This window comes from Sceloporus occidentalis, unplaced genomic scaffold, assembly GCF_023333645.1.
Source record: "Sceloporus occidentalis isolate IW3139 unplaced genomic scaffold, rSceOcc1.0.p SCAF_5, whole genome shotgun sequence".
NCBI classification, from domain to species: Eukaryota; Metazoa; Chordata; class Lepidosauria; order Squamata; family Phrynosomatidae; genus Sceloporus; species Sceloporus occidentalis.
This window is the reverse complement of record NW_028316985.1, coordinates 21,229,965-21,245,962: the sequence shown is the minus strand read 5'-3', so window position 1 is coordinate 21,245,962 and position 15,998 is coordinate 21,229,965. Positions and strand designations below refer to the sequence as shown.

The 15,998-nt window shown below is 39.9% G+C and overlaps 1 protein-coding gene across 5 annotated transcripts in view; it reads left to right on the top strand.

Annotated features, from left to right (window-relative positions):
* Positions 1–15,998, top strand: part of DENND5B (DENN domain containing 5B) — a 135,630-nt gene that overhangs the window by 41,629 nt on the left and 78,003 nt on the right. For 3 of the 5 annotated variants that reach the window (XM_089527832.1, XM_089527828.1, XM_089527831.1), the window contains exon 2: positions 14,105–14,170. The exons of the other annotated variants lie outside the window; for them this stretch is intronic. In XM_089527832.1, the coding sequence (XP_089383958.1) occupies positions 14,105–14,170 (66 nt within the window). The remainder of the gene's footprint in view (positions 1–14,104; positions 14,171–15,998) is intronic. 5 annotated transcript variants of the gene reach the window in all.

Below are 15,998 nucleotides of genomic sequence, written 5' to 3'. Positions count from 1 at the left end.
CACAAAGAACGATTCGGCCTGCGGTTTCCGGTAGGGGTACTTCTGGCAAGTGATAAGTTGCACCTCACAGCAATTGGCGGGGGTGGGGTTGCTAAGAGTCTCATAAACTTGGTCGGAGAGGCTTTCAATTGAGTTAAGTGGGGGAGGGAGACAGTATTCTTGAGGGCAAGAATTCATCAAGTTCTGGAGGTAATAGTCTAAATGCTATAGAGTTCACTGAGTGAATAGTACATGAAGTTAGAACTCAACAGTGGGAGAGGGGGGGGGAACCCTTAAATAAGCAGCAAAGATCCATGACCTTAGATGTCTCTACACCAAAGCTCAGGGCATGGGAAATAAACAAGATGAACTTGAACTCTTAACAAAGCAAAGCATCACTGATTATGATATAATAGGCATCACTAACACCTGGTGAGATGAGTCTCATGATTGGAATGTAGTAATAGAGGGGCATAACCTATTTCAGAAAAACAGATCAAACAGGAATTGAAGTGGACAAGTACTATACATTAAGAATGTGTACAGTTGTGAACAGATCCACGACTTAAATCTTGGAAGCCAGGTTGAGAGCAACTGGTAAAAATTAAGGGGGAGAAAACAACAATGATGTCATTGTGGGGATCTACTAAAGACCTCCAACCTAGACTGAAGAATTGGATGATGCTTTCCTGGAACTGATGAGCAAACTTTCAGAAAGGAGAGATGTAGTAATGGGAGAATTCTACTATCCTGATATGTATTTGTTGGAAAGCAAATTCTGCCAAGAAATTCCTCACTTGCCTTGCAGACTGTTTCATTGTCCAGAAGGTGGAAGAGGCAATGAGGGGGGATCAGCTGTTTTAGATTTGATCCTAACCAACAAGTGATGACCTGGTTAATGAGCTGGAAATGGCAGGATCTTTAGGTAGGAGTTACAGTGTTCTCCTGGAGTTTGTTATATAGGGGAAAGGGAAAGCCAAGCATAGTCAGACACACATTCTAGACTTTAGGAAATCTTGATTTCAATAAACTCAGGGAAATACAAAAGGCACAAGGCTGTGGAAAGATGGTCTCAAAAGAAACTGAGATGCTGTGTGCAAATGGCCCAGTTCATAAGAGAGGAGCCTAGTAAAGAATGTTTAGAGCCCCTGCATGGAAATGTATTTTACTTGTCCTGCTGTGTCTTGTATAAACAGATCATTCTAAACAATTTGAGACCTGGGGATCCTTTCATACTGCACAGTTATAGCATTATGATTTTACTTTAACTGGCATGGTTGCATCCTGTGGAAACCTGGATTTATAGTTTGGTGAGGCACTAGAGCTCTCTGGCTAAACATTGAAAAAACCTCTTCTTATAATCAAATTCCAAAATTCCGTAAGATGAAACTGTGATAGTTTAAAGTGGAACTGCAGCACTATATTTGTGTAGTGTGAAAAGGTTGCAGGATAATTTTAAGAAATGTTGCTATCTGGAGCTTGGAAATGTTACCTTTTTGGACCATTGGCCATGATGGTTAAGGGATTCTGGAAATTTCAGTACAACCTTTCCTCTGCTGCCTGAAATGCATCAGGACACTGTTCAAATCAGAATATGTTTGGGGTCATGGTTTTTCAGGTGTTTAATACACTCCCAAGAGAGACTCACAAGGCCTAATCAGTGCTAGAATGGCACAGCTCTTTTGTGGAGCATTTAGTGGAAGGCCTATGCAAAAACATGTTGCATCTTATATGGTTCCATTGTTAGTATTTCTTACTGCATATGTTGATCTGTGTTACTGTGAGATTTTTAGCTGCTTTCTAAAGAGAAAGGCATGATATAAATAGCTCTGTAAACAACTGGTGTGTCATCTGTCAGATGCTGTGAAACATAATTTCTTTTTGTTTTGTTTTCTTCTTTATTGATGAGGCTTTGGGCAGGAATGGTTGTTCTTTTAATGCCACAAAGAGGAGTAGAGTCTTTGCTGCTCATACCTCTACCAGAATCCAGTGGAAAGAGCCCAGAGGTGGGAATTGTATGCCCTCCAGATCTTGCTGGAGTGGAATTCTAGCTACCTGAGTCAACAGTGAAGATTGCTTGGAATTCTAGTAGAATGATTCCTATCCCTGTAAAAGCCATACCAGTTCCCTTCTTCCCACTCCTGGATCTTGAAACCCATCCTATCAAATACAAACAGCTGGCCACCAGGTGTGAAGGAGAACAGATTTGGCCGAGGCAGCACAGGTTCTTCAACAGGGCTATTGGAAATTGATGTGGAAGAAATATATGCAAGTTCCTTTTTATAAGAACAGGCATCGTCCCCTCATCCTTATATTTGCTGCTTTTTAAAGCCAATGTTGCTCATTCCTATTTTATGTTGACTGCTTCTTTTCTTCACTTAGTTGGGATTCTCACGAAAGTTACTGTCAAGACTCATGGGCAGCAATCCTATACACATTTGCTTGACAGTAAAGTCAGTTGGAAACCATGTAACTAATGAGTAAACAAGGATTTACTATCCATAAAGACGATATCCCTTATGGATGATTCAGAGGATCTTAGAAATTGATTTGTTCTCTCTTTTTGTTCAGAAGAGGAGCTTTCATATTATGCAGAGATGTGGCTAGGTAGTTCCTGCTGTGTCTTCAAACTCATTGTATTTGCTCCAGTTATCATCTCCCTAGCAAGAGAAAAAGTCAGACTTAGTGAACCCTTAACAATGATCAAACACAGAGATAGAGGCTTCTTACTGTCTCACACAAAGTGCTTTTCAGCTGACTCACAGCTGATGTGTGAACTTGACTCAAGTGCTGAGCCATCAAGCAATAGGCATGCCATATTTCAACAAGGTTGTTATTTTTTTCCTTCCTTTCACCCTGCATTCTTATGTGCCTCCAAATTGATTCTGACATATGGAGGTCATATCATAGGGTTTTCTTGGCAATATTTATTCTGAGATGGTTTGTCATTGGTTTCCTCTGAGGCTGAGAGAGTGTGACTTGCCCAGAGACAGCCAGTGGGTTTCCATGTCCCAATGAGAATTCAAACCCTCTGCTTTCCCTAAGTCTTATTCCAACATTTAAGCCACAACTCGCTTCTGCATATTCAAAATCAAATCCTTTATTAACTGGAGCTTGGCTTAATTGCTTTGCCTGTTGACTTTTATTATATCCATGGCTTTTGACATTTTAGCTCTTCTGTATTATCTCCTGTTAGAATAATATCTTATACAACCAACAGTATAACAGGTAGTTTGCCAAATGAAATAAAAGACAGAGCTCTTGTCCCTTTAAAGGTTGTGTAGAAGAGGGAATTTCAGTAGGTTTTGTTTGTCATACAAGGTGGACCTGCTGAAATTCCCTCTTCTACAGAGAGTCATAGAATCATAGAGTTGGAAGAGACCACAAGGGCCATCTAGTCCAACCCCCTGCCATGCAGGAAATCTCAATCAAAGCATCCCTGACAGATGGCCATCCAGCCTCTGTTTAAAGATCTCTAAGGAAGGAGACTCCACTACACTCCAAGGGAATGTATTCCACAGTTGAACAGCCCTTACTGTCAGGAAGTTCTTCCGAATGTTGAGGTGGAATCTCTTTTCCTGAAGTTTGTATCTATTGCTCTGGTTCCTGTTCTCTGGAGCAACAGAAAACAAGCTTGCTCCCTCCTCAATATGACATCCCTTCAAGTATTTAAACAGGGCTATCATATCACCTCTTAACCTTCTCTTCTCCAGGCTAAACATCCCCAGCTCCTTAAGTCGTTCCTCATAGGGGCATGGTTTACAGACCCTTCACCATTTTGAATTGTTGTGCCCAGAACTGGACATTGTATTCCAGGTGAGTCCTGACTAAAGCAGAACACAGTGGCACTATTACTTCCTTTGATCTAGACACTATACTTTTTTTGATGCAACCTAAAATTGCATTGGCCTTGTTAGCTGCCGCATTGCACTGTTGACTCATGTTCATGTTCAGAGGTATTAAAAGGACAGGAGCTCTGTGCCTCATTTCACCTGGCAACCTGATACATAGGTGAAAGATGGAATCTGGAATCTGTTGGTTTAAATCCTCTTACTGGAACTCATGCATCGAGTACACTGTTATTATTATTATTAACCTTTATTTATAAAGCGCTGTAAATTTACACAGCGCTGTACATACAAACTTTTAGTTAGACGGTTCCCTGCCCTCAGGCTTACAATCTAAAAAGACACGACACAAAAGGAGAAGGAATAGTTGTGGGGAAGGGGATCAGGTCCAGCAGTTTTTCTCTACCTCCGAGGCCTGGACCTAGGCAGATGGACTGGAGGAAGGGCTTGGCTTCTTAATGGATGGTTAAAAGGAGGCATCTTGGGTCAGAGAGGGGCTTGCCCCTGGGAACGCTTCTCTAAACAATATAGTCTTTAACTCAGTTTTGAAACTGGGTAGATAAGTGATGAGGTGTGCATGTGGGGGAAGAAGTTAACAAGCTACAAGTAATATTGTTACCTACAATGAGCTGCAAAGGTGATAGCAAAGTTATATTTCAAAAGGCACACGGTGATTGGGAATTATTACATTTTTTCTTGATTTTTGGTTTTATATATTTTCTTTTGCTAGTTTCTTTTGAAGGGCCTGGTTGGGCATTTTGAGAAGGCTTTGGAATGGAATATTTATGACCCTGTTTTACTTTTTTAAAAGCTACCCGTCCCTGGTTTTTTTTTTTTTTTTTTTTCTCCTTTGCAACTCGGCAGCATTGGTGTCTCCTCGGTGCATTAATTTTGGTTTTAAAGAGAAACATTCCCTGGCTGCATTATAAAGATGAAAGAACTTGACAGCTGCATCTGAGCTCACACCCTGGATTTTAGCAGACATGCTGAGGGACATTAAGATACACAGAGAAGCTGATTGCTGGAACAAGCTTTGACAGCGTTTGGGAAGAAGGTCACAGATGTGGATTAAGAAACAGGGCATGGGGAAAATCATCTCTTGCCTATAAGCCTTTTGTGACCTGGTTTGCTTATTCCGTGTACAGACTAAACCATGTTAGATAATGCTGGGATTATTAGTGTGTTATTTTAATATTTTCTACCCAGCTCTTTATTCCCTACTTGGAGACCCCTAACAGGTTTATTTTATTTTATTTGTTTCTTTAATTTATTTCCTACTGACCTTTCAAGATCATTGTTTTATGCCTTACAACAATATAAAAGCAGTACAGTGGGTATATAAATAACCTCAAATATAGACAATTTCAAATGAAACCATTTCAGAAAATACAATTTCAAAATATCCATAAACAGGGAATACCATTAAAAATTCAATCACAAGACACAGAGAACAGATGAATTGTTAAACGTTTATAAAACTATAATTTTTTTAAAAAAAATATTGAACATGCTCACTAGCACATATTTTTACAAAATGTGTTTAGCTTGGAGCAACTCAATATTATTTCAATATACAGATATCTTCAGATAATATTACCCTGATTACGAAGTGTGGTTTGTAGCTAACTTAGGGGGGATACAGACGGGTGGCTCCATGGCGCCCATCTTTGCCCCTCATCAATGCCGTGCCAGCCGCATGGTGCGGCACCAATGTGCTCTCTAAGAGTGGCTTCTTTTTAGAAGCGTCGTAAGAGCCACAATTCTGTTCGGGCACTTGGACACTCATGCGTCACAATGCCATGCCCCATGTGGATGGGGCTGTGGCAAGATGGCGCACGGGCACTGATTGTAAGGCAGGGCATGTATGGATGCCCAGACCTACAGAGCCCTAAAATTGGCCCCAGGCCGGCGCAGTGCACCAGTCTGTACTGGGGTTTAGTTTAGCAAAATTATCAATGGAATCCTAATACTTGTAGTGCACCTTCCAGTAGTTACTGACCATAAGGTGACCCTATCATGGGGTTTTCTTGTCAAGATTTGTTCAGAGGGGGTTTGCCATTGCTTTTCTCTGAATATGAGAGAATGTGACTTGTTCAGTGTCACCCAATAGGTTACTATGACTGAATGGGGATTCAGATCCCAATCTGCCAGAGTCCTAGTCCAATATTTAAAAGTATACCACATTGACTCAAGCATGTCTTAATATTGTAAGTGAAAGTGGGGAGGGGGAACATGTGAGAGCGGGAAGGAATGTGCTGGCCTACTGAATGTTTCACATTAGATATGATATAATTAGATCTTCATAGGGCCCAAGTAAATACAAACTGCTGCCTCATATCTAAGCCATAGAACTTGGAAATGATGTTTCTAGTCTTGGAATGGGAGTATCTTTTTGGGAAAAAAGATTCTAGCATAGTGGAAATTGAGTTATACCTCTTTCTTTGTCAAGTTTATTTTTAGTCTTGGCTGCTCATAAGATACTAGGAATACCAATGGAGATTGATAGTGCTATTTGTGTCTTGCTTTCATAATTCCCTTGTTGGTTGTGGCTGACTGTTATCAGAAAACAGAATGCTCAGTTAGGGATGGGATGCCTTGTCTTCCAGATGTTGATGAACTGCTAGTCCCATCATAACTCACCATTGGCCAAACTAGCTAGAGTTGTGGGGAAATGAAGTTCAGTAATACCTGGAAAGACACAGGTTCCCTAACCCTGAAACAAGAGCACTTTTAACATCTGTTCCATGGTGGCTTAGAAAATAGTTCTGAACCTTGACCATGGAGACTTGAGTTGGGCTCCATTCTGAGCTGACACACTCATTGAGTAGCCTTGCACAACACCCCTTATTCTGTCACATACATTCAACTTAAGCAATCTCATAGCAGTGTGTGTGGATGAAAAGGGTTAATTACCCTGGGTTCCTTGCAGAAAGGACCAGATCCCTCCCTTTGAGAATGAGAGCATAGCTCAATAGTAGAAGATATGTTTTGGTCAAAAAGATCCTCAGTTCAATCCTTAGCATCTACAAGGAGGTCTGGGAGGTCACCACTGGGATGGAGATCACCATCATCACCTGGAAACTCTGGGTAATGATTGCTAGTCAGTATATAGCAAGGGTGGGGAAAGTGTGCCGTATTGGCCACATGTGGCCTCAAGACCATTTTGGGTTTCCAGCATTTTTTTTTCTTCCAAAAAATAAAGGCACACAGTGATGAGTGTGACAGTCTTCCAAGATCCCATGGGAAGATAGTGAGCCTCCACCAAGCCTCTGTAGTTACCTTCTTGGTGTATATGTAGACACTGTATATCATGGCACCACTAGGGTTGGTGTCAACCCGCTGCTGATCTCCTCCTATACCACACCATACAGAACCCTTTGTAGTATTTTTTGTACTGTTACTTCTAAATTGTAATTGCTGTATATCACTGAATGCAATGGCAATAAATGTGACATAAACAACTAGAAAAAGTAAAAGTAGACCTTTAAATTACAATATCATATGGACAGCCTAAATATATTTGCATGTGGTTAAAGTGAACATTTGGTAAGATGTGATATTTTTTAAGAAAATTAAAAACGTTTGCCCATCCAGAACTTTGCAAAGTAACCTTTTGGGATTACAACTCCCCAAACCCCATAGCCAACATGCCAGTTAGGGGAATGCTGAGATTTATAGTCCCAAAATTTACCTTCCTCAACCTCTTGTCATCTCATGGTGCAGTTGTTTTTTGTTGTGTGTCTTCAGTCATTTCTGACCTAGGGCGACCTTAAGGTGAACCTATCATGGGGTTTTCTTGGCCATATCTCTTTAGAGCAGGGTTGCCTTTGCTTTTCTCTGAGGATGAGAAAATGCAACTTGTAAAAGGTCACCCAGTGGATTTCCATGGCTGAATGGAGACTGAGGTCCAATATTCAGACCACTATACCATGCTGGCTCTCTGATGCAACATTAATTTTAAGATGTTTCTGACAATCATATTTGTCAAATTTATCTTCTTGAGAAAGTGATTTTTTTTTTCAGAGAAGGGTGTCATTTATTATCAAGAGTTGCTGGGTGGATGGATGGGTTTGCCTTAAGGAAAATGTTGGTAACCTATGCTTAGAATGTGGTCTGCTGTGATGGAGATGCAGCCTTGGCAACCAACAGGAAATACTTCAATTCCATGCATCTTTGGCATGGTGAAAAAAGAGGCTTTGAGGCTAAAAGGAAATTATGTTCTCTTCCATGCCTAGAATTCTGAAAATGCCAGTTCTGCATTCCTTGACAGGTACTGCTGGAAGAAGCATTATATACTAAGGGTATTATAAAATAGCTTGCAGCTAGCAATCAATGCAGAAGAGAGAGCATTGTTGAAGTCAATATATACATGAAGTGGAAGTGATCAGATCTGGAACGAGTATGCATATGATTGAAACTGTAATTGAGCCCTACTCCCTAGAGGCAAAGCATAATTTATATATGCTGTGTTATTAGCCTTCCCTTCAGCCACCATCTTGAGGGGAGAGAGGCAGGCAAGCTCCAACTGCCTGCCTGAAGAAGAAAAGCCCTCCTTCCAACCACCATCTTGGGGAGAGAGAGGCCTGGCCTGAAAGACTAAGAGCCCTCTTCCAACCACCATCTTGAGGGGGAGAGAGGCCTGTTATGTTTGTTTGTTTGTTTTACTTTGTATTGTACTTCCTGTTGTACACCGCTTTGATCTAATTTGGAAAAGCGGTATATAAATAAACATTATTATTATTATTATTATTATTATTATTATTTTGAATGCATTACAGTAGAAATCCTTGGTTTGGTCTTCCTATTTTGGAGAGTTGATTCCTTTTATGTGAATCTCTGTCCTACCAGCACTTGACAGCTATTTTAAGAAACCTAAGCTGTTGGTTTGTGTAATATTACCCTTGACAGACAGTAGGAGATACTTCATTTGAGGTCAGAAGGTAGAGGATAGTGAGGCTGGGGAAAAATTATTCTGACTAGATTGTATTTTTAAATCTATTGTTTTCAAAAGCAGTCAGTCTGTGCATGAGAAAGAGGGAATGTATACAGCGTAGTGTAAGCTAATAGACCAGCATTCAGTCTAATAGCGCCCCTAGGAACTTAATGAGGGTGCTTTATTTGAAAATATTTGGGCGTCTTGTTGTTAAGTGCATTTGTAGGTCTTGCCTGTGGGTGCTTGAGTCCTCTGTTGAAACTAATCAAAACAGAATGGCTTGCGATAATGAGATCTCAGAGGCCCATAAACCTAACTGTTTTGACTTCTTGTTGTAGCACCTTTTAGTATACTGCTGGTGTATTCATTTCTGTCAGCAGTGCAGGTCTATGCTTTTTGAATTTTTTAATATGTGCTTTTATTTCCTCTCCTCTCTCCTTTTTTGAAAGGCCAGTGGAGATCTGAAGGCCAGTTTTCTACCCTAGGGTCCTCCAAGGGCCACACAAACCACCAAAAAATCCCCACAAAATAGTTCTGCATTTAAAAGACTTTTTGAACAGTGTGGGGAACCCTGCAACTTATTTGAAGGTATTTTGCTATTCCTGGTGGTTTCCAAGAGAACCAATTCACAGTTGTTGTTTTTGGGAGGGAGGACAGTCTGGAGGGCTGCAAAAACAGCAGAGGGAGAAATGTCTGCAAGTGGTCCACTATTGCACTTTACACACTTCTGTCTTAAGCAGAAAAGATACAGTAGTAATATTTGTCTGAAAAACTGAAATGTGCTATGCAGATCTAGAGCTGTTATTTGATTACTTTGGCTTTAATGAATTAAGCTGAATGCTTTTTCATATGACAGAGTGCCAGTGAAGAAACCTTAAAAGAAAAAACATTTCTATTAAAGTTAAAAATACATCATAAAAGCAATTTAATAATACAAACTGGATAGTACACTGTTACAGAAATTATGTGATGGTTATTCTTTCTGTAAGATTGGGTTTGAGTTCATTGTTATCCAGATGGTTTTTTGTTTTTTGTTTTTTTTGCAGAAGTGTGCATGTGATTTGGGGAGGCAGTTGAGATCTTCTGATTCATGGTTTAAATAAATGAAAATAAAACAAGTTGCTTCAAACAAGTCGGAGTCTTCGTATGCCAGCTGTTGCCAAATCTTATGTGTTAGTTTCTTTGACTCAAACATAGTGATACTAACTATTCAAAGACAATGAGCTGTATAATTTTCCAGTTTTGGGCTATTTCTAGTCCAGTTACTAGTAACGAGAAGGTTATAAAGTATTTGCTGATGAGATTCCCATGTGTGTGGATGTGGGCTATAGATGATGAGTGGACAACCTGTAGTCTTCTGAATATCGTTGAACCACAACTCACATCAGGAGTAGTCAGTACAATCAGTAGTAAAAGATGATGCGAGTGCCATCCATCAACATTTGGAAGGCCATATGCTGCCCACATCTAGTATAGATACATGTTTGTTAGCACTTTGAATACTCTGTGACTAGTGGAGTAGCCATAACATCTACTCCTTGTTAGGGCACGAGAAAGGAACCCTCTTATAAATAGATATTTGTTTAAACCCACTTTGGAAATCTGGATTACAGAGTAATGCTAAACACATGAGAACCAAAATGTACTCTGAGAGATGATTACACAAAGATGTTACTGTTTAAGTAAAACTGTACATTTGATTACCATGGTTGCTTAAATTGAGATTATTTTGGACTGAAAGACAACTTGGAACTTTAGTAAATTAGTGCACTTGTAACATAAAGCAAGGATAAAACGTCTTAGGACAGGATTCATAATTGTGGTTTCTTCCCCTTGCACTGTAGTGTTATCTCACATGTGCCTGTTTCTACTTATATAGAAGTGTTCTCTTGCAAACTGTCTTGAAATCTTTTGGCAGAAAAGTGTTTTAGAAATGCAGCGCATAAATATATAAACTTTTTTGTGAGGGATGAAGCGTTCTTGCTATTCTTAGTTGTAGAAGTAGACTAGGAGCGTTCATGGTTTAAATGAAATTTTTAATAGGACACAGTTTATCCTGTATTACATTATCACTTCCATAGCACCTTCTCAGTGTGTGCTTTTTTGTTGTTGGTATCCTCTTTTTCTGTTTGAAGTTGTTACAAAGGTGTGCATAAAGCCATATCAGAATTTGTTGTTTCCATAGTGATCCAAATTCTGCACCAATGTGAGATAAATCCTGCAATTTCCAAAGGGATGTGTTTGTGTTTGTTTGCCTAAAAAGACTAAACACAACTGTTTTAGTCTGTTGCAGCAGAATCAGTTTTAAAGACTATACTTGGCATAAGCTTGCATGGACTGTGACAGACTACAAAAGCTTTTGTCAGATAAAATGTGATAGTCTTTAAGATGCCACAAGACCTTTTACTGAGTTCTCCAAATGTGTCTGAAGTTATGCATATTTATAATTGGTGGTGAATATGTTTTCTGTTTCTGAACTTTGTACAAAGAACCTAAACGTCACACAAGATGCCATATAATGCTGTACAACAGGGATGCACTACCTATAGCCCTAGGATTGCAAGTGACCCTCAGTCACATTTGTGTTGGCCTAGATGTCCCATCTGACACAATTCACTGTTGGGGCCTAAAAGGTTATATATCTTTGCTGTACAAGAGCCTTAACAATTGACAGTGCAGTGCTTGGACCTATGTGCAACCTCAGTGTTTACCCATTTTCCCAGCTCTTGAGATCTAGAAACTTTTAAGAAATTAAAATAGATTTCTTGCATTAATTGACATCTATAAACTTTTAAAAATGTAAATAGTTTTCTTGCATGAATGGTTGTATGATATGGCATATGAAGGTGCTTTATGTGAAGTCATCTATTGAAATCACTTACAAAGTCACCTCGCCTAAGGGGCAGGGAACCTGTGGTCCCACCGAGAATGCTGGACTGCAGCTCCTGTCATCCCTAACAATTGGCCATGCTGACTGAGCTTGTTGGGAATTTGAACTAAAGATCATGTAGAAGGCCACAGTTAACCCCCTCTGATATGCAGCCTAGATTCTCCATGGTTTTTCTTTTTCAATTCTGCTGCATGAACATCTTCAAAAACATAGCAAGAGATGCCAGAAAATGAGTACTGGACTTCCTGTGTGTAATCAACGTAAGGTGTTCTTGAGCCCAATCCGAGTTTTAGTGGTTTCATAGCACAGCTGTAAAATATATAAAATATATAAATACTACTTTGCAGGGGCAACACATGTTGTGAGCAGGGTGATGGTGGTCATCCTGAAAGGGCCCTCTAATCCATGAAGCTGACAATCCTATATGGCATATTTATATTTCATTCTTCTTCTTCTCACCACTTTGCATCCTTTATGAAGAGACAGGTGGGATATAAATTCAGGGAAGACTATATGGAGGACTAAATTGGTTTATTCTCAATTTGTGCTATGTAGACCAGACAGTGAGCAGGGAATGACTAGTCCAGCCAGGGTCAGCTGCCTTTGCAACATAAGAATGTTGCACAGGTGTCCTAAGGTCAACATCCTACTCCTGTGTGTCACTCTTACTCTATACTATTCACATACTAAATTCAAGTTAATTTTCTAATCCATCTTCATCTGCAACTTTTCTTAATAAAAGTAACTGGACACTGTTGGGACTGAAGTTGTCAAATTACTAACATGATATTTTAACAAAAACAAATTTGGAAAACTATCTAGTTACACATTGATTAGTCTAGGTTTCTTGGTTTTGTTTGTTTTTATACAAAGATATTGTCTTATGTGCATTTATTTATGTTCTTTGTTTATTAAAATTAGTGATTTTTTTAGGTTGCTGTTCTTAACATCTCACCTCATTTTGTTTGAAGATGGGCAAAGTATTGTCACTCCATGAAACTCTTGTTCTTTTGGCAGATGAAAGTAGTGTTTTTAATGCTTCTTACCTCTCCCCTCCAGCATCTCACAGTTAGATGTAATGTATGGATTCCAGTCTGTTTGGCTGCCAGAAAATATATCAGCAGAAATTTGCATAGAGTCAGTGACATGAATGGGTAGTGCTTGGGGTAAATAGCATTTCCGCTAGTGTTTTCCCAAACACTGCCAGAAGTTGCTGAATCTGTATGCAGTCCTCTCACATCAGTAATCATAAGGATGGTAGCTTCTCAAGTACTGTAAGAGGATTTCCTCTTACAGTTGAGCCTTGATCAAGCCACACAGAGAACCCTTCCTGAGCTCTGATGTATTCCTCTGCCCTTAGTTATTATTTGGTCTTGACCCATCTTGCTCTTTGACCTTGCCCTTTTTGGTTGTGTCCTTTGATCCTGAGTCTCTTTTCAATCCTAAATACTGGCTAGTCCCAGGGTTTGTTCTGTCCCACTCAAATGGTCTCCCATAGTCTAGCCCTGGGAGATACTTGATGCTCATGTAAGTCACAATTTTTATTTCCAGATTGAATTTGGAGGCACACTTTAAAAGACAGATTCTCAGTCAACTCCCACTACAATGTGCAGGTGCCCTCCTGGCATTTAACTCTCTTCCTTTAGGACTGAGGAATGCAACACTGCTTTTCCATGCTACAGTGATACTTCAGGAATTTGTTGAATTACACTGGGGAATCTTTTCACTCCCTAAATTTGTTGTTAGGGAGTGTGTTGCTAGAGATGGAAACTCAGTCCTGTATGAAACCTCTCAAATGCACTTGAGTGGTGGCTTTAATTTTTCATGGAATGCTGCAGTCCCTTTCATGGTATGCCAACATGCCTTGGAACCAAAGTATGGAAAGGTTGGTTCTTGGAGGGCTATAACCCCTAGAATTACCCAGCTTTGGCTGAGAGGCTCTTGGAGTTGTAGTCCAAAGAGTGCCTTTTTGAAGCTCAGCATGGGATATAGTTTTTTGGCATCGCCTCTGTAACGTTTACTGCTTGTTCTGTGTGGAACACTGCCATATAGTGCTCCTTCACTGATGCTAGTTACAGAAACAATGACATGTGAACTGGGCCCCCATGTGTTCCAATACTTTTAACAACCCATTGCACATGTTAGTCTAAACAAATCTGGAGTCAGTGGTTGTGGTGATTTAAGTATGAGAAGAAACTTATTCATCTCACTTGTATTTTTACAGGAAAATCACTCACTATACCGAGTTGTTTGTAAATATGCATGTATGCCTACCTAACATTCATTGTCTTGTCCTTTGCCCTCCATCAGCAGTGTTGGAAAGAAACAATCACTAACTTCATGGTGCATGTCTCCTGTATCTCTCTCGCTCTTTTTTTTTAAACCTTATTTTTGTGTCTGCATTTTCCATTCATTTTGTTCACACGTGCTTTTTGTTTCTGTTATGTCATGTAGTCTTATACCAGTGGTTAGAAGCTGATCGCCATGGCAAGAGCTCAGATACTGCAAACAGAACATCAGGTAAAAAAAAAGGATGTGGGTGGGCTTACTCATTTAAACTCCAGGCATTCTGTATCCACTTCCATCTTACAACTTTGCTTGAAAATTAAACACCCTTTCTTTGATTGGGAACTTTATACTCTAATCAGTAATCAGTGATTATATCCTTTTCTTCCTCTCCCCATAGTTTTCCTATGAAGGTCTGAATAACTGGCTTTTTCTCCAGTCCACTACTATCATGATCACATTTTAGGATTCTCCTTTCTGTGCAAAATTCACCGAAGAGGTCATTAAAAGATTGTTTTTCATTTTTGTATACTAATTCAGACACATAGCATCTCACTCTTCAACGCCAGTTCCTAGAATGGCTCCCTGTGCAGTTGTTGTTGTTGTTGTTGTTGTTGTTGTTGTTGTTGTTGTTATTTTAAAGTGGTGAATTAAATTGTTTACAATTAAAAGTCAATTCCAAATTGTTGTACCAACACAAAAACGATCCCATACCTAGCCATCACCTGCCTCACCTCTGACAGTAGTAAGAGATGGAGGCTAGCCTCTGAAGTGAAATTTAATACACTGGCTGGTTCACATGTAAGCAGGCATAGAGGAGGCTGTTAAAGATTACTAGCTATAATGGTTGTATGCTGCTTCCAGGAGTAGAGACATTTTGTACCTTTGACTATCTGCTACTGATAACAGTAATATCAGATTGTTGTCCTTGTACGCTACTTATAGGCGTCCCAGTGCCATCTCAGCAGCTGCTGTGGGAATCAGAATTCTGGCTCTTTTGATCTAATGCAACAAGGCTTTTCTTAGGGCTTTCTGAGCCCCTATATAGGTTTGTTTTAATAGGCACAAGGAAAACATACAGCTGCTGGATCACCAACCAGGACCTGGTAAATACAACACCTCATCACACTCTGTGGACAGATAGACTAGTTCTGGAGTATATGCTCTGTTTCATATCTGGAGATAGCATGTTTTTGGGAGATCAGTGACCTTTCAGGAAGATTAGGTCAGGTTCCCAGGAAAAAAGGAGCATGTTTTGAGGCATGTACCCATCCAGACAAATAAGACATCCAAATCCAGATGGTGCATGAAGTGCTCCTTCCTTTCCCCAGTCATCTACATTTTCTCTTGCAACTTGGGACAAAGGATCTCCTTGCATGTAACAGTAAGCCAGTCTTTCTGCCTACCCCCTGTTGTGTTCCCATTGAAACTTCTCTATCCATCCATTCTTGAAATACTCTAATCCAATCACTGTTTGTCACAGTAAAATTGAAGCCATCAACCAGTCTGGAATCCCATTATCGATTCCTGGGAAAGGACATACCTGACAAGGTAGCCCACTGCTTGGGGCTATATTTTAGGTATAAGTATGGTTCCAAAACCTAACCTCTATACATACACAGCTGGCACACTTCTCCACACTCTGGGTATGTTCTATGTCCCCCTCAGACTTACGAGTCTGAGCCATTCCATCTTTCTGTGGTCTATTCATTGGATAGGTAATTATCAACCCATCGCAAATCCCTGAAACTCTGCTGCCACCCTTCTATATTTCCATTTCAGTTAGCTCTGTATGCTGCATCTTTGTGAATTGCTATTGTGTGTGTGTGTGATTGCACTCTGCATATTTTCTGAATAAAACTCTCTTTATTCACCCCAATTTTGGAGTTCTCAGTAAGTACTGGTATACACAGATACAAATGTCCAAAGGTTACCCAACTGGGACCCCCAGTTCTCCCCACCACCACCACAACTGTTCTTTGGGTAACATATGTTATATGCCAGCTTGTGTTCTGGTATTTTTCACCTGGATAGATGAACTAATCCTCAGTGTATCTTCCTC